The following is a 19,172-nucleotide window of genomic DNA, read 5'->3' as shown; positions in this document are numbered from 1 at the left end:
GTAGGAAAGAGGCTCCAAAGCTCCTGCAGAGGACCGTCATGGACAATGGGTTGAGAATGCTGGTCTCGGCTGGCAGAGGGGCAGTTCTTGAAGGGCTCCAAGGCAGACAGTCCAAGGCAGCTCCAAGGCAACTTCCTTAAGCCAGTGTCCCTGCACAAGCTGAGCCTCTGGACTTCCATGAGGGAATGGGAAGAAGGCAGGGAGAGGCAGTGGCCCCTGCCCGCCACCTGTCAGCATCCCCTCAGCCTCTGCAAGTCACACTGAAGTCGAAGGAGCAAGGTTGGGAACAGCATCAGTGGGGTCAGGCTTGTAGCTCACCTGAAGCCAGCCTGGTCTGGGGTCAGGGGTAGGCTGGAGACAAGAGGCACAGTGCGGGGTGGCCTGGGGATAGCTGAGGGAGTAGAACATATGAAGGACTCAGGAGAGAGCAAGCTACAGGCCGCCATCATGGGCTTAACACCCAGCTCTTAGCTGCACGCTCAGCCCTCAGAGAGAGGAGGGGTCCCTGCCTACCAGGGGCTCCCGTAGCACCCCACACATCGTGTTATCTCCGCCTGGCACTGAGCATCACAGGCCTGGCAGTACCCTCCAGCACAGCAATAAGCTGGTGGCCATCAGGAGAGGGAGGAGAGGCCTCCAGGCGGGTGCTTGCTGGGGCACCAGGAGCACAGGACACCAGCTCCCCTCTTGTCCTCACAGGAACACCTCGGCTCCCTCAGCTACTCCAACTCCATCCGAGGCCGGATACGGGGCCACCCGGGCCGAGTGTTTGTGCGGCACAAGGTGCCCCAGGTGAAATTCACCTGCAGGGTGGACAACCCGTCCACAGTTGAAATCATTCATGGAGCTGATGACCAGACAGAGGGTGCCGGCTACGATGTGTCCATTTCATTTATCCAGTCTCCCGGGTCCCAGCCCATGGGGGACATGGCACCATACTACGCCAGCCAGAGGAAAGAGGTCTTCCTCCAGGCCACCCTCCATAGCGCCAATCCCAGCCTGAGGGTCTTTGTGGATACCTGTGTGGCTTCTCCGGATCCCCATGATTTCACAACCGTCAAGCACTATTTGATCCAGCAGGGGTAAGGAAAATGGAAGCCCTTCCTTGCTGACTGTTGTACCTACAGGGCATTCCTGCAGGAACCTGTGGCTTCTGATCTGGAGGTCCTAAACTGGAGCATTGTGCAAGAGTCCTCACCACACCCCAGAGGCAGAGTGGGGATCTTCCCAGCCCCTGATCCCATGGGGGAGATAGTTACAGGCAGCCTGAACAACCTCCCTTGATACACCAATGAGTCGTAATCAGACCCTTGCTGCCCTGGACTCTGCTGCTCCCACCCACTTTTTCATGCCTAAGCCTCCCTGCCTTTCATGATCCCCTCATGATCCCCTTTAGGGGGCACTTGACCAACACTGATGAGCTGATGGGTTTTCCCAAACTAAGCTTAGTTATTCTAGTGAGATGTCTTCTGACTCCTCTGGCTAACCAAGTGATTTTCCAAATTAGAACTTAGGCAAGCAGCTTGGCTTTCTAGATCCCTTGTCCCCTAATAGGGACAAAATGTTAATGGATGGGAAGTTGCCACCAAAATCTCATCACTTAATGGCACCTTTAGCATAGTAAAAGCCACAGTGGTCCAAAGCCCATAAGAAGCACTGTGGTTGGTACCTGTTTCCAAAGGCCAAGGGAGGAGCACCAGAGACAGTGGTGTGAACGCTGGCCTGAGAGGTGCACAGCAGGGGCACTGGCCTGCACTGAGTCCCAGAGTGAAGATCCCTCCCCTTCAAGCCTCCCTATGAATGTGTTAAGGCAAGAGGTTCAGTTTTGTGCCAAAAGTTAACAACCAACACTTTTTTCATCTTTATGTTTAATTTGCTCTTCTTTCTCTAGTTTTTGAAAATTAGATGATTGATTTTGGATCTTTCTTCTTTTCTAGTGATTGTATTTTTAATGCTATGAATTTCCCTCTAAAGCACCACCTTAGCTATAGCTCACAAATCTTGATGTCGGGTATTCATTTTCACTTAGCTCAAAATATTTTAAAATGTTTCTTGAGATTCCGTTGACACCTGGATTGCTTAAAAGTGTGTCATTTACTTTCCATGTATTTGGGGATTTTCCAGCAATGTAACTGTCATTGATTTCTAGTTTAGTTTCGTTGTTAACTGAGAACGTATTTTGTGTGTCTATCCTTTTAAATTTGTTATGGAGTTTCTTGTGGCCCAGAATGTAGTCTTTCCATGTGGGCTTGAGAAGAATGTGCATTTGCCGTTGTTGGATGGAGTGGTCTGTAAATGTCAATTAGGTTTAGTGCATTAACAAAGTTCTTTAGGTCATCTATGTCCTTTCTGATTTCATGCCTGCTGGACCTGCCTTCTATTAATAGCAGGATAGCAAAGTGTCCAGTTGTAATGGTGAGTTCACCAGTTCCAGTTCTATCAGTTTTTATGTTTTTTTTATTTTCCATTGTTGGAGGATATACATTGAGGTTTGTAATATTGGATTAAGGATTAATCCTTATCTTGGTTATCTTGGTTAAAGATTATCTTCTTGGAGGATAAACTCCTTTCAGGTCAGGTAATGCCCGTCTTTGTCCCTGATAATTATCCTGGCTCTGAAGCTTGTTCTACTGAAAATTGACATAGCTGCCCCAGCTTTCTTCAGATTAGTGTTCACATGAGGTATCGTTCTCCAGCCCTGTACTTTTATCTGTGTTTTTATATTTAAAGTGGGTTTCTTGGAGACAATGTGTACCTCAATCTTGTGGGGCTTTTTAAAAATCTTTTTATCTACTCTGTTTTTAAATCGGCATATCTGGACCATTCACGTGCTGATGTAGTTAGATTAAAATCAAACATCTATGTATTATGTTTGTTGTTTCTCCCCTCACCCTCCCTTTTGGTGCCTTCACTGGTTTTAATTGAGCATTTTCTGTGATTTCAATTTAGCTCCTTTTAATATATTGTCTATACCTCTTTCCTTCACTTTTTCAGTGGTTGCCCTAAGATTTACAAAAAAAAAAACTTGATTTTTTTTTTTTTTATAAAAACATCAAAGAATGCAACCACTTACAATCGTCCTTTTGGACAAAATAGACTCGTCTTTCTGAAGGCAAGCATTCTAGTTGGAATATAATTACCTTGTTTCTTGTTTTCATTGTGTTTATTTTACTGTTCCCCTCCATTTATGGCTAGGAATAGTTCTTTTCCATTGAAGGGTGTGTTAAAACACACTGTAGTCGTTTCTTTGGAGTGAGTAGTGGAAAGACTCCATCTGGATTTCAGAGGTCTGTGGTTTAGAGCAATTTCACGCTTTAAATTAATCTCTTGGGCTTGGGGTTTTCCTTCCCACCAGGTGCATCAAAGACAAAAGCTATGTCAACCTCCACTCCCTGCAGAAAAACGTGGCCCAGTTCAAATTCAACGCCTTCAGCTTTCTTGACAACTACGACGTGATCTATCTGCAGTGTGAGATTGTGGTGTGCAGAGATGGGGACTCCTCCTCCGGCTGCTCCCAGAGCTGTGCAGGGCGGAGCAGGAGAGGAACTGACCCCGCTGAGGCTGAGGAAAAGCAGACTGAGCGTTCTTCAGTGGTGGGGCCGCTGGCGATCCACAGAGCAGCTGCTCAGAGCAAGACCCTGGTGTGAGGTCTGTCACACACGTGTAAATCAGTCAAAAAGTAGGAAGCAAGGTCCATTTCTTTCACTGAAGCAATTTTTGACAATCAGAAATTATCTACATAAAGAGAGGTGACAGAAACAGAAAGGATTTCTTCTCTGAGGTGTGTCACTAAATAAATCTTCTCTGATTACTAAACTTCTAAGGCAAAACTTCATTTTGTAGGCTCAAAATGCTGGTTTTCAAATTCTTTACTATCAAGAATTGTTGTCTTAAAGCATACACATTGTTATAAAAAGCAGGGTTGTATCCTTCTACCCCAGGGCCAAGGTCTAGATTATGTTTTTAATTTGGTTCCTTATTACTTGGATGCCCATAGGTGGATCTCTGCTTCTGTCCCACTTGTGGTATGAGAATGTATTTTCAAATCTTACCAAGAGTCTTATGAAAAAGAAGCCAAGCACCTATCAGTAAGCCACTGCTCATTTTTCTCTAAACTCTAATATAGGACAGTTGAATCTCACATGCCACTGATTCACCAAATAAGCTTTAATTGTCTTGTTTCAAAGGGAACTAGTTGGAGCCCTGCTTTGTGGGGTTTAGGTTGCTGCTTGCAAAGAGAGGCCAATGTATAAACCAAAAACTACAGCATCTGCCCTGGGAACCAGGTTGCAAAAGCATCTGGAAAACTTGAAAAGCACACAAGAAATTTAAAAGCAAACAAGGAGAATCAGCATATCCCAGAATTCCCTGTTAAAGGAGACAGCACCCACTTTAATCTATTTCTCTTCACTGGAAGAGAACTGTGCTAGACTTACTACCCTCGAAGTTGTCTTTAAAAACACAGACCTGAACACAGTCCAATGGATCATTTATTTCTTTCACTTGTTAAGAAATATTCAGGTGTAATATTTAAAATATGAGTCCCCCACCTCCAAGAAATTATTCCAGTTTTTGCAGCATGCATGAAACAGCATGCATGAAATCAGACTAGCACAGCCAGTCCCACAGGGAGGAGGGCAGTTCCCGGTGGGTCGTGGACAATAATCCTGAGATCCTGAGAAATGAAAGTTTGATAAGTGACCCAAAGGGGTGTTGCCTCTAAGGGAAACATCTCAGTTTCATTACAAAGTGTCCTCCATCGATAACTGCCTTGGTAAAAATATAATGCTCTTGTACATTTTGATGATGTTCCCTTCATGCACATAGAAATCAATGAAATGTAACTAGTGGCCAATCTGAAAAGGACATCTTTAAATCAAATTCATTATTTGTCCCTGAGTAGCTTCATCTTCAGTCACATAAAGCAGTGATTTCAGCTTCGGGCATCTGTTTCATTCAAGTACTTCTAAGGAATCAAGAGGTTTTCCCAGGTAATTATGGCCGGCTAGAGTGTCTTCTTTCCATAGTTCACCTGCCCATCGACTGCCTGTCCGTAGTGTGTTGAGGAAGTAAAAGCTAATAGCTAGGAATATCCAGCATTTTGTGACTTTTAACAAAGCCCTAGTGTGAAAAGCATTGACAATGAAAGAAATAACATTTTAATAAATAACTAAATAAAAGTCCAAACAAACTTGAATATGAATTCCTCTTGGTGTGGCTTAAGGGGCAGAATCCAGCAAGCGACCTGATCTAAAACACTGAAAGTGGTTCTTAGGAATAATGAGGCTTGAAAACCAAGGCCACGGTGCAACATCCCTTCCCCATGGATCAAAATGCACAAAACAGGGAGAGGCCTCAGTGGGGAGCACCAAGGGTGCAGACCAAGAGAAACTCAAGGGAAGGCTGCTTTCTGTATCCAAAGAACTAGCAAAGGGGCCACTAGCAGGATGGCCAACTGTTAGACAAAACCGTCCTTCAGCCAAACACCAGGGGAACACTGGGGTCCACCTCCACCTGCAAGGTTGAGTGAGGATCCTTGGGTCCCACCCTCCACCAGCTCTATGCCCTCCCTCCCTGCTCACCAGGAGCATGTCAGAGAGGACAGGGCGGACACTGGGTTGCTCATCCATTCTGGACAACAGGGAGGCCTTCACCTGCTCTCCCACATCAGGTGCAGACCAGGTGGGGAGACTGAACCTTCATTTCTACCACTTCCTGGAAAGGACAAGGAGCACCTTTCATTCTGCACTGGTCAGAGCAGGCTAGTGGCACTGCCCAGCAGTGACAAGTGACTCCACCCCCTTGGGCAGCAGAGGCCACATAGGTGGACTGGATTCTACTTCCTGGCCCTGCTATTTTCCTGTGCCTGGTATTCCACTGCCCATCCCTTTGTTTTCAGCCTTTTTGAAACACTTTAAGCAAGTCTCTTGGATACAGTATAGATATTCTGAAAATCCTGCTCTTTGAGGAAGTAGGTGTAGTAGCTACTCAGAGGTGACACCTAGATGCCCCTCAGCCAGCTACTCCTTCTCCAGGCTGCTGGGAGTGTTGGTGGTTGATTTCCCTGGGAATTTCCCTCAGCTCAAGACAGCTGTCAGGTCTGAGCTCACAGCCCTGACTGAAGCAGCCCTCATCCAGACTGGCCAGTGGAGGCAGGCAAAGGTCTGAGCAACTTGCCTCGATGGGGTCTCTGAGGGGCCAGGCCAGCTCCAGGAGCACGCGGGATTGCCTGGGCCCTTTCACTGCAATTGCGTCATGCCCGTCAGCTCCCTGCTGGTGCTGAGTACACATCCCAGGAAGCCCCCAGGTCAGGGCCTGTTTCCTAGGACCCTCACCTACAACAGTCCTAGCGTGGTCCAAGGAAGCAGATTCCAAGGAGGATTCTGGGGAGGGCACTGAGGACTCTGCTGGTGATGAGTGAGCGGAGGCCCCTGAGTGCTAGCACATTCTCTCCTTCAATCCTCACTGCACCCCAGAGTGGGGAGGGGCAGTTGCTACCAACCCCTGTTTTAAGTTGTGGTGACCAAGGCTGAAGGTGACCTGAATAGCATCCCTGACCAGCTAAGTGGAAAGAACCAGAACTCAGGTCACCAGCTTCACATCCAGGGCCTTGTATCATCTCCCTCTAGTTCTTACCAAAGAAAAACAATCCTAAACAGTGGTGTACATACTGAAGATGCATGAGTACAGCTTGTGGACTTTTTGGATTCATGATGACATGCTCTTATACTCTAGTGAGTTGCAGTACTTGTGACACTTTTCTTAGAATTACACATTTGTTCCTGGGATGCCTCTGCATACCTGCTGTGTTGGTCAGCAGAGAATGTCTGGTCAGTTCCTGATGGAGAGATGGCTGAAGGGCAGCAGCCACCAGACAAGTGTGCTGTTTCAAGTCCTTAATATGATTTTCCCTTTCTAATTAAATACCTAAATATTTATAAATGTGCAGTAGATGGATTTAGGTTATATGGATGAACACAAGAGAGTCACTTCATGGCTGCTTGGAAGAACTACATGAAGATATTAACAAGAAAATCTGTTTTGATTTGGAGCTGGAAAGTCATCAGGCACCTAAGGACAAACTCCGTGAGAGCAGAGTCCCTCGCATCCACTGTGTATTCCTTCCAGCATCCCATGGGTGCGAAGTAAAGAGAAGGGCTGTGGGCATTCAGGAATGTGGCTACCTGCCTGGATTTACATCCAAAGCCAAAACTCTGTGTGTCATGTGTGGCAACCAGCTAGAGTTGTATTTCTTATCTAACACAATGGTGTCTTTAGTAATATTTCACAGTAGATTAGAGAAAGTGAAAATCAGAACTGGCTACTCCTTGTTAGGGTGATAAACCTTTTACTTTGATGTTTGAAGGTACATGGGAAATGTTGTTTTTATAGCATTAAACCAGACACTGTAGGCAGTCTCTCATTTTATAGTCAGTTTCTTCTCTCCAAAGCCTCTTTCTGAGTGAAGTAAGGGGAGAAATGCTCAGAATGCACTAAAGCAGGGGACCCGGGGACACTGCAGTGCTCTCTTAACTTCAGTTTCAGAAATTATAACTTTCAATGTTTCAAAAGGTAGCTGTGGGGCCGGCCCAAGGTGGCTATAGTTAGGCTCCCTCGCTGAGACTTCTAGCCCACTGTGTTTTTAGTATAGAGTCAAGGTCATAAAACCCTGCTTCAGCAGATGTGCTCAAGGTCATAAATGTCCGCTTGTGAGAATGTGCTCATTTATGTCACCTGTTGGCACTATGTCTTCTTCTTTTTTTTTTTTTTTTTTGCCTGCTTTTTAAAAAATGGGGGGCGGGTCTATGGAAAAGACTTGGCGGTTGCTTCTGCCTTTGAATAAAAAACGTCTACAAGTCTACAATCCCAACTGCACCTCCCATCTTCTTTCATCGGCTGGAATCCCAAACCTTTTTCCCAGGGTCTGAGCCCCTGCAGGATAGTAACATATTGGCCACTCATTGTGTGCATTTTATATTTGCATTTTTTATTTAGCATCTAAGAAATAAAAGCCACTAACTTTGAAGATTCTTTTTCTTGAGTAAATGTAACCTTTTTCTTTTCATTCAGTACATGTTTAAAATGCTTTATGAGAAGAGATGTTTTTCATTCATAGAATGCCTCTCATTCCTAAGATTAGAGCTTACAGACATGATATTCGGTGATTTCAGCCATCCTGCAATGAGATGCCCTGGCACAGGGACATGAAGGCCTGTGCATCACTGTTAAGGGGCCCTCCTGATTTAATCATAACCTATGTAGCCACAAGTTACCATTCCTTTCAGCTTCCAGGAGAAAAGTGTTTCACTTGGGGCTGAGCCAGTTAGTCAATAGTGCTATAACCTCTGGTATTTGTAGTTCGTCCGTTGATTTACAAAACGCTTCACTGCAATTGTGGCCACGATCACTGCATTCAGAGCAAGGACCCCAAATGAAAACAGATGCAGACCATCAAAAGGCTGGCTCTGAGTTTCATCTGCATGTGTTCGATGCAGAAGTTCTGTAGTTGGAAACAAATTTGTTTAAAAACTATTAGCATTATTATTAATCTATTGTATCTTAAGCATGAATTAATGTGTAATGCATAATTCCAACACAATCTAGAGGGACCATTATCAAATATTTTAATTAATTATGTTTCTGTTCAAATACATTCTTTCAAATGATTGACATAGTTTGATTCCTTGATATAACAAGAAAACCATGTGGAATTCAAGCATAAATAGTCCAACAAAAATGCAGGTTTGTTTATTAATAGTCACTCTTTCCCATGGATGTCAAGATCTATTTGATTGACAGGATACTATTTTTTTATGCCTTCAACAGCAAACAGCATACTTTTCTAATATGTAGGGTATTTCTATAATGGCTTCCATTCACAAACTTTCAATTAATTTCAAACTAGTGCTGTAGGTACACCATGCAAGTTTTTTAGTTAATGTGTTTATAGAAAATTACTAAATTTAACTTGCTTATACGCTTTTGTTTTTGCCACCGAATATTTTACTGCAAACCAGAATCACTGCATTATCATTTGTACTGATAATAACAAATAAATATGAGTCACAGGATTTGTTGCCAGCATCTCTTTCACCTAAGATGAATTCTGACAGAGTTTTTTTTTTTAATTTTTTGTGAATTCTCTGAAGTCATTTAATTTTGGACCATCCTCAAGTATTTACCATTATCTCTTTCCCACACAACCTGGCAGATCTTAGTCTCAGTCCTTTCAAAGGAAGCTGGCTTGTCCTATATTAATATACCAGATTCTGTTTTTTAAAAAATAACTATTTTTTTCAATAGGCTATTATGTGGGAAGCTGGTTGATTTTGTTTTACTCATTTAGGAGTTAACATGCATTGCTTCTGATTCTGTTATCTGCTGTGGCATCTACAGTAAGGAGTTAGGAAACTTATTTTGAGAAATGAGGATATTACGCATATAATCAAAAGGTATCTAAAAGATGGTGAATCATCAGTATCATAAGCTTATACTGTATGTGGTATACATATTATCAACTGATGGAAGTATCTATCCTGTGTGCTTAAAACTCATCACTTATTTGCTCAAATTTCCATAATAAATCTCTAACTTGTGTATTTTAAGAATAACTAGATTCGAGAAGCATTCGATGAGCCACGAGCTGTTCTTAGATCATGAACTAGCTTTGTTCTTACCTGAATTTCCACTGGCACTGCGGTCCCTTTTCAGACGAATTGGTCCCAAGATGGAGTCAGCCTTCCACTTGTATGAAGAAATATCTCGCTTCCTTCTAGAGACGCAGCCTTGACTACAGCGAGACTGAGGGTCACCGCTATCACATATCAAAACCTTACACTGCAGATACACAGAGCTCAGACTTCTCAAGAATTTAAAGGCATTAAACTGGAATCTTCCGTGGTGTCCAGATAAGGGATACACCTCGCAGGTCTCATCTCGACTACATCTGGAACAGAATTCATGAACACTTCAGGGGGAGCACAGCAGCTCAGTCTTCTCCATGCTAACAAGAGATGATACAAAGCTTTCATAGAGTGATCCAGAAATCACTCTATAACAGACGACATCTGTGGCTCAGACCACAGATCTGATTCCTGGGTAAGATAGGAAGGTTCCTCTGACTACAATTCCTGTCCATGTGAATTAACCAGAAAATCAATCCCCATGTATCGGGACTCAAACCCCTTTCCTAACAGGCTTGTTATTAACGCAGACATGTGGCTGATGTAGTTAAAATCCATTCGTTTTTAGGGAAAACCTTTCTTTTCAAAGAACTTTATACTTTTTCTCGTAAGAATGCTACCTATATTTTCCTGATGACATTATGTTCTAAAGGCAGCACCCACTATCTTCCAGGTTCTTGAGGAAAAGAACCGAAATGTTCAAACAAGCAAAAACATAAACGCAGCCTTCCTAATAAAAAATGAATTTGTTTTCCACCTGCAAATATTTTGTAAATACATCTAAAATACTGGTGCCTACATAAATGTTTTAATTAAATTATGTGAGATCTGTACACAATTCTATGTTTTTATAAATTGATTAAGATAAATTTAATAAAATTCCATGGTAGTAACACTAGCAAAAATTCATATGTATCCACATACAAAAATATCACTTCATTGAAACCATTATTACTCCTGGGAAGGAATATCTACATCAATTACATTAATACTTACCCACTCCTGATTAAGTCATAGGTTGGGGAAGCAAAGTCAGATGTGGGAGATGCTCTACAGGTATCCAGAAACACCACTAAGTTTGGGTCTGAGGTATGCAGACTGACTTGAACAAAAAGGGTTTGGTTCAGATCCACATAATACGGTGACTCAAGAATGGGGTTTTCAAATAAATTGGACTCAAAAAGAGCCATGCTTGTGTTGTATTTGCCCAGGGCAATTTGATTTTGAATGATGTCGTCTTCTGTTATGTACATAATCTCCACAGTGGAATTATGTTCCATTTCACACTTCACCACAATCTGGAGTTGTTTCTGGCGGGTGATCACTGCCGAAGTCGGAGAGGCAGTGAAAGTGATTATATTGGTGTAAGTAATTGAATGGTCTTCTACCTGCAGAACAAGATGGAATTCAAATTTTATATTTTAAGTCCAGTAATAATTTACAGCACAGATGTGAATGACACTATGGCAGGTAGAAACATAATGTTCTTCAATCATGAGATAACAGCTTTCATGTCGCATACTATAGCCCTTAAATGTAAATTTTATTGAAGAAATGTCCTGGGAAATGAATGACAGTGTGGAATGAGGGCCATAGCTTATATGAGAAAGGCTTAAAGATGGAATTGGACAGAGCTGTTCTCAGCTACATTAAAATCTATTTTGAATGCAAATTTGCAGCCCTGTGAGACTTCAACCCCTACAACATAATGTCCTTAATGCATAAAGAGCACTAAGTTAGTGTGGTTACCTGGGCAGTTTTCCAAATGTACACAGACAGAAGCTTTGAATAGGGAGGTCCCTAGGTTGCCTTCTTCGGTTGATAAAGGCTGTGTGTTCAGTTTTGGTAAAAAAGAAAAATATATATATATGAAGAAAAATAAATATATGTATATATACACACACAATATAAATATATGTGTATATATACACACACATATATACACATGTGCATGCACGCATGTGTCTATATAACATATATAAATGTATGTATATATATATATATTATACATATAAATGTGTGTGTTTATATATATATATTTATATAACATCCTGAGAGAAAAGTTCTTAGTATGTACTTAAAAGGCTTCCTGGTTGAAAATGTTTGAGATCTTAAACATGTGAAACAAATCACAGATGTATAGTAAATTTCTTTTTTTAAGGATGTATCTACCTTCTATCTCTATAAGGGAAAGAAAAGGACCTTGAAAATCCAACCCAATTTTTATTAAATATAAGCTGTAAGCATTTTATGCCCAGATGTTCCCAGTAGACTGATATCCAAAGCACACAGACATTCAAACTCTCCCTAGTGAGTCTTCAGTTCTTTACCTTCTGGGAGAGATAGCCACCCTGCAGTCCCCCTGAAGAAGGAGGCAGCCACCTGGCATCCATGTGTGAATGGGTGTGTGCCTCGTGTGTCCACACGCGCTCGTCACGGTAGTGCGGTGACAAAGGCTAGTGAGCACCACACACACCACCAGCAGCGGCCTTTGGTATTTGACAGAACCCAGGCATCTGAGTCTCACTTTACCCTTTTGACTGTACCACATTCATCCAGAGGGATCGCAAATTCCACGACGTTTGATACTTTTGGTCTGCAAGTTGGGTCATTTAGTTGCAAATTATTCTCATTATAGCCAAATGACGCCAGGTAGGATTTGTTTATGATAACTCTCATCTTGTCGGAGGCACAAGTTAAAGATGCTGGGAGGAAGAAAAGTAGGGGGAAAGAGGATGACCACATTTAGGCCAATTAGGAATTCTATGTCTTAAGACTTTCGAGTGCAGGTGAATCTGTAAGAAGCCCAATCCCATGTTGACCTAAAGGATACTTAGAAGCCGGAGATACTGGGGCCGTTAAACATACAATTTTTACAATGTTCACTCTCACCTAGTTTGGAGCTAGAATCCATAAATCTAATATTTTTAGTTGTCTTTGAAGAAGGCATTGGGGGAACCAGCCTGTGTTTCTAAGGAAGCCTGTCTCGGGTTAATAAAGTCATACACTTCCCCTTGGATTAAGTAATGCACAGAACTGTCTCAGGTGATGCCTCTTCCCCAGTAGGTATGACAGCCCCACGTGGGAGTAGCCACAGAATTTAGAAGAAGTCTCTATGTATGCAAAATACCCAAGAAACATAAAACATGACTTACTCGTGTTGACACTTTCTGTATAAATTGAAGCATAGGAAGCAGAAAAGCCTCGGTAGGAGTTGGCGTAATCCGTAGATAGCACAACCGTCAGGGAGTCTGAGGAAGACTCGAAAGTGGGTGCCCCGCGGCCGCAGACTTTCCCAATTAGGCCAGAGTTGGTGGAGGAGCCATCGTAGACGGCGATAAAATCAAACCTGCAGTGCGCATCGACTTCCAGGCTAAGAACAAGGCCTCCCGTGAGAAAGCAGTTCCAACAACTCAGTTCTATTTTCTTTCATCCCATTCTCAAGTGATGACAGATTTTTCCTTCTAGTGGCACCATAGGTTTATGATGACAAGCCTGGGATCATGTCAGTCCCTGATGGGACCCTCAGAATCCCCAGAAAAATAGTTCACTTAGTTCAGCACAAGAGTATTGCTAAGTCTTTTCCTTTCTATGTCAATTCTTTGAAAAGTGCCCACATGGCGTGGGGGGTGCATGTGATTATTTCCCTTCCCCAGGTTCCCCTGTAACCAGGTGGGTTCACTGTGTTTGCTCCAGGGGGAGGTGACAGAAGTACTCACAAAATCTCCTTGAAGTTTAGTTTTATCTTGTAACCTTGGTCTACTTGTATGTGCCACACACAATAAGCCAGCTCAGGGTGTGGCTTTGGGTAATTGGGGCTGGTAAAGGATCCTTCCAGAGCACTCAGGTAACCACCACAGCCAGGAATAGCTGAAAGGAATAGGAAGGTTATCAAGAACGCAAATCAAATTTCTGTGCTGGGTGTGAAGTTCAGCACACCTGCCTGAGGGTCCTTCCATTTCTGTCTTTCCCATGGGATGCATATTGAGGTTTTCATTATTCTTTACCACTGGACTCTCTGCCCCAGGGTACAGTGGAGGGAGGGAATCTTTATAGTGTTGCCAAATGACTCATACTAAAATTATCTATTTGTCCCACCTGGAAAGACCCTCCGTTACCTGGCCTGAGCCACAGAAAATAAACTCACACACCCGGGGCCAGGATGGGAGGTTCTGCCTCACTTTGCTCCAGTCCAGCTGTCCAATCTCACTGGCCACTAGCACATGACTAGCTGTTCCAGCCTGTCCTGTCTTCCCAGCTCTGCTCAGAGCTGGTGGCTCAGCAGCAGCCTTCTCTGTCCCTTCCCTATTCCTGTTTTATGGAGCTCAGCTCAGACACAGCCTTCATGCCTCCTCCCTACGTACCTACTAAGTACGTGGGCAAGAACAGGGATGAACAAGACACAGAGAAGCGACACTGACGACTGCTTTGGGGGAGATGTAAAATGGCTTAGATTGTCCGAATCAGGGTGGGACCAGATGTCAGGTTTGAAAAGGTGACCTGGGCCCAGCTGGGGAAAAAGCCTGACTGCTCCACTCCAGAGATTTGATGACACTGGGAAATCAGTGATTTAAGCAGAAGAGTGTTGAGTTCAGTTCTGGGCTTTGCAAAGAAAACCAGGGTGGTGCCTTCCCCCATGATCCCACTTGCTCAAGTGCACGGCATTCTACTCTGGGTAAAAATGGAATTAAGGTGCTCTGCCCATAGAACCACCTAACATCTGACTGTCTAAAACTTAGACCAGCTTTTCTCAACACCTGCTTCCCAGTCTTTGTTGGCAGTTACCTGGGGGACTTGATAAACATTGAAGGTTCGACAGCCCCAACCCATATCTAACAAATCAGACGGACTGGCAGACGGTCTCAGGGTCATGTTTAAACAGGCTGATCATGGAGTCTCTGCTTCGGGCTTTAACACAGTGCTGCTCAGGCTGGAACATGTGGTCAGCCACAGCCCTCTGCCTCACATGGGAGCTGGTTAGAAGGAAGAGTTCATGGGCTCCCCTAGAACCAAGGATCAAGAATCTCAGAGGTGGAGCCCAAGGCTATGGTTTAATAAGCTCTCCACTTAATGCCCCACACACTTGAGAGAGGACTGCTGCTCTCCCAAGTAGAGCGATCTCCAGGGAACAGACCCAGGCTCAGCATTACAACTCAGGTGGACACAGGTAAAACCTGTTTGTGGGAGGGGTGGAGAAAGGATGCATAAATGTCAACTTACAGGTGCCATAAGAAAAGAAGTAGTAGAAGATGAAGACATTTCTTTGGATTCTTGTGGAGTCTGTGAGTATTTGAAATGTCAGGGTATTGGATGATGATTCAAAGACAGGAACATAGTCGTTTTCACTACAGATTTTCCCTAGCAGAGGCCCATTGGTAGAGGTTCCATCGAAGACTTGAATGTTTTCACTTTCACACCTTCCATCTGGATCCAGCCTATGGACAGAACATACTTGTGGCTGGCGAAGAGTCACTTCAAAGGGGGTTTCACAGAGCAGTCAATTGCTCAGATTGGCATGATGATTTATAAAGCAGGGGCACATCTGCTTTCATTTAAACCTCTGCAAGACCAATCACCATCCCCACAATCTTCAAAATCAAACCACACACCATCAGCCTGGATGGGCTCAGAAGGTGAACTGATTTACCTACACATTATATCAACTAACTGTAGATATGAGCCTGGAAGCTGGGACTTTGCTCTCTCTCCCATCTCCATCACTCCTGTCTCCCAGGCCCAAGTGACTCTTTTGGTGTAAAACCTTCTTAATTAGAACTGATCCCCATGAACACTTGATATATAAAGTCGTTGAGAATCACATCTTCTTCCACAGCCAGCTCTCAAGGTAAAGGGAGCCTTAGCATCTCCCAACTGCCCCTTCCTCCCCTCATATCACCACTTCCTCCTTCGTCCAGAGTCCCATGCTCTGCATTGGACACAGCAGCCAGATTTCAGTTTCCATCCATTCTGATAGGGTCTCCTCAAATGCCCACAAAGGGCATGTGTCCAAGATGGTTTAGACCAAACACACCAAGTGTGGAGAAACCTGAGTTCCCCTTGCCCTTTAGTCACTTATGGGTGGTGTAACTATGGACAAGTGATTTAAGCTTTCTTGACCTCAGTTTTCTCCTCTGTAAAATAAACATATCACAACATACTTTTTACTCTTGCAGGAGGTTTAGTCTATTATGGACATGAAGCCCCTTCCGCAGGTTTAGCACATAGGAGGTGACCAACAAATGCTAAATGTTTATTTCCCCCTTCCCTTCCTTCTCATGCTTATGTTATCCTCCTCTCTCTTTACAAATCAAGAATAACATTGATGTTTCTTAATAATTTTATCATTTCAGGAAGTTAGATAGTTTCTTCTTTTCCCTTTCCTTCAGGGTCAGTCAATTCTGACTTCAGTGGTACAGGGTCACAGGCCTGGACCAGCAACATCAGCATCACTTGGGAATTTGGTTCCTATGCAAATTCTCAGGCCCCACATACCCCATAGGAGAGGTCCTGTGGGAGGGGTCAGCAAATGTGCCTCAAAGTCCCTCAGGTACTTCTTGTGTACATCAAAGTTTGGAATCACAAGTTTAGTGCTTTAAGGCCTAGAATCTGGAATTAGCAGGGGACCAGCCCTGGTCATGATATTCACTATTTGTGTGGCCTCAGCACGTTCTTAACCTCCCTGTGTTTGTAATCCTAGTATTGACTTTTAAGGACCTCTGTAAGCCAGTGCCAGCATGTTGTCACCATAGGTAACTATCAGCCATCATCATTATCATTACCAGTGACAACCAGCCATCATCATCATCACATGATCCTGGGGATTACTGTCACCTCCAGTGATGGCTGAATTCTTTCCACAGAGAGCCTTCTCCATACTCCATGAGCCAGGGGTCAAGTCACCCTTGATAGGAAACTGAAGACTCTACTTACTGGACATGGGAGAAGATGATTCTGATGCTCTTGTTTTCGGGTCTGTCTATTGTCCAGGTGCAGTTCTCGTCAGCATTCAGTTTCAGGATCAGGGCTTTGTGGGTGTCTGCCAGGTTGGCTCCTCCCAGACTGGCAGTGCAGCTTGATCTGCCTGGTAGAGACACGATTACTATTCATACAAACAAGCAGCTAGCTGTAAAGGGCTTTGCTCACTCCAGACTAAGCCATAAGCAACTGATTTTTTCCTCCTTGGTACACTAGGGAGGAATTGTCATTTCCCTACAAATGGTCCATAAAAGAAAATATATTAATATTTGAAGAAAGGCGGTTTTAAAAGGAATCTTTACATCCAGAATGTGTAAAGGATTCTTACAATTCAAAAATTAAAAGATAAAGAATCCAATAAAAAGACTAAAGACCAGAATAGACATTTTTCTGAAGATCAAAAACCTCCATTTATATAGCAACTTGTTTTCTATTTTTCATCTCTGACTGATGAGTTGAAATGTCCTCACAATGATAGTCATTATTTTATATTACCTACCAATAACTATTAATAGTATGTTCATTAGCAAAAATCAGAAAGCAAAGACAATCAAGAAAGAAAAGTCTAATCCCACAATCCCATCCACCAGAACCACTCATCTTTAAATCCTTACTGGGAATACTTCTAGCAAGGAAGACTCTTTACTTTTCTCCTTCCAAATTTTTAAAGGGCTTGAATGCATGTGTAGTATAATATCATACTGTACAAATTTAAAATAGTTGTTTTCCCTCTTATTACAAATCCTTTCTTATGACTCTTTTTTCTTATGGGCTTTTTGAAATTTGCCAAACAGTGTTCTTTGTTGAATTCACCATAACAAAATTAATTTTGGAAATTTATATTGTTTTTAAATTATGAATGCACACACGCTTGTACATACACATCATCATGCACTTTTAGGATTCTTTTCTAAAGATAAACTCTTTTAGTAGTGAACTTTCCCAGATACTTTTTGTATCTATGTGCTTTGTATCTTCCCGTGTATATTGTCATATGAGCCTGAGTAAAATTAGTACTAAATCTGAATACCATCTAGAGTATTAGACCAGCTCTTTCCCTGCATTGGGGTCAATGGCAGATATGGAAACTCAACATTTGGTAAGAAGGCTGGTAAAAGAAGTTCTTCCCTGCTCTGGCTGAGAAATCTGGTTCAATTTTCTTACCTTCAGCCTCAGTTGAATTCAACTCTGCCAAACACGAGGCAATTAGAAGGGCCAAGAGGATGAGCCTTCCGGGGACCTCCATGTTTGTCAGGGGCCAGGCAGCCCCTGAGGGGAGCAGGCTTTTATAGCTCTGTGTTTCATAACCATCTGGTGTCATAAGCTTCTGGCCACCTCTAAGGAAACGTGTCAGTTTGGCTGCACAAGACTGTTGTAGGTGAGAACACAGCAGCTGTGTGACTGCATTATTGCCAGCGATCCCCAGCAGGTCCCCAGCAGCCAGTGTCTGCTCCCAAGCCCGTTCCTGGCACGGCTGCAGGCAGCAGCACCCAGCCGGAGTTCGACATGGGCCTCAGCAGCTGGCAGGGGGGACCACTGGAGTAATTCCTCAGGGAAATGACCTGAACTTGGCCTTGGCCCTGTTTGTACAGATCACCAATGGGGTGGCATAGGCCGCGTCTTAGGCCTCCGCTGCTCTTCTCCAGGAATGGAAGTCTTTGGGGGTCCAAAACTCAGTGGGACCAGGGGTTTATATGGCACCTGAGTAAACTCTGGGCCAGCTGGACCACTCAAATGCCTACTAGGGCTGACCCTGAGGGTGAGAGAAGGGACAGAGGACAGGGAGGAAAAGAAAGTACAGGAGATTTAAGTGGTTTTGTCTGCAGAAGCTGAAGCAGGTGGGCCAGAGTCCCTCAGGCATTGGTCTTCACTGCTCAAAGAAAGGATTCCTGGTGTCCAGAGTGAGTCTAGGAAGAACAAGAGTCTGTGTGGGGGAGACTGCCCTCTTTCCACCCGCTCATTCTGCAGATGTCCGTTGGGTGCTGTCCTAGGGTCTGGGAACACAGAATGAACACAGCACCTGCCTTCCTGAAACTTGCACTGGTAAATGGGGAGACAGGTGACACACACACATATTAATTACAATTCAATAGGGAGAGGTGCTCGGGATACTGTAAAACAAGGCGATGGGATGGAGAGCGGCTGCCTGAAGTGAGGAGGGCGCAATGGCCTATGGGCAGAAGGCATCCTGAGAAGGCGAAATCTGAGTACGGACAGAGACAGGAGGGAGGCCTTCCCGTGCCATGGGGCTTGGGGGCTGCATTGTTGGCCACGGGCAGGAGCAAAGGCCCTGCTCAGGAAGCAGCTTGGCAATTCTGCAGCACAAGGGAAGGAGACAGTGTGGCGGGATTTGCGGGGGAAGGAGCTCAGAGGGGAGGATGGAAGAGAGCAGGGAATAGTCCGTGGAGAAAGACCGTGTGGCAGAGGAGCAGTGTGGATTTTTCTAAATTGCATGGAACGTTTCGGTGGAGTAACAGAATCTCCTGGGTAGCTCTGTGGAGGTCCGAGGTGGGT

At 43.9% G+C, this 19,172-nt stretch overlaps 2 protein-coding genes across 2 annotated transcripts in view; one reads left to right on the top strand and one right to left on the bottom strand.

Moving 5' to 3' along the window:
• The window catches only part of LOC306660322 (scavenger receptor cysteine-rich domain-containing protein DMBT1-like), a gene marked incomplete at its 5' end in the record, with an annotated part of 61,732 nt that extends 58,041 nt beyond the window's left edge, over positions 1 to 3,691 (top strand). The window contains 2 exons of the mRNA XM_079138428.1: positions 700 to 1,082; positions 3,356 to 3,691. Coding sequence (XP_078994554.1) covers positions 700 to 1,082; positions 3,356 to 3,647 — 675 coding nt within the window. The 3' untranslated portion in view covers positions 3,648 to 3,691. The remainder of the gene's footprint in view (positions 1 to 699; positions 1,083 to 3,355) is intronic.
• A 4,114-nt stretch (positions 3,692 to 7,805) lies between these two features.
• CUZD1 (CUB and zona pellucida like domains 1) lies at positions 7,806 to 17,904 on the bottom strand (the record flags this gene model as incomplete). Its single annotated transcript, XM_079135983.1, has 9 exons — positions 7,806 to 8,500; positions 9,678 to 9,946; positions 10,680 to 11,071; positions 12,216 to 12,388; positions 12,839 to 13,056; positions 13,403 to 13,553; positions 14,904 to 15,118; positions 16,614 to 16,764; positions 17,823 to 17,904. 9 exons carry the CDS (start codon positions 17,902 to 17,904, stop codon positions 8,337 to 8,339), a joined length of 1,815 nt encoding a protein of 604 aa, XP_078992109.1. The 3' UTR covers positions 7,806 to 8,336.
• Between the last annotated feature and the right edge of the window lie 1,268 nt (positions 17,905 to 19,172).

This window comes from Sciurus vulgaris, assembly GCF_902686455.1.
Source record: "Sciurus vulgaris genome assembly, chromosome: 4".
Classification (NCBI taxonomy): domain Eukaryota; kingdom Metazoa; phylum Chordata; class Mammalia; order Rodentia; family Sciuridae; genus Sciurus; species Sciurus vulgaris.
Note: the sequence above shows the minus strand (reverse complement) of the source record. Positions and strands in the feature narration are given on the sequence as shown.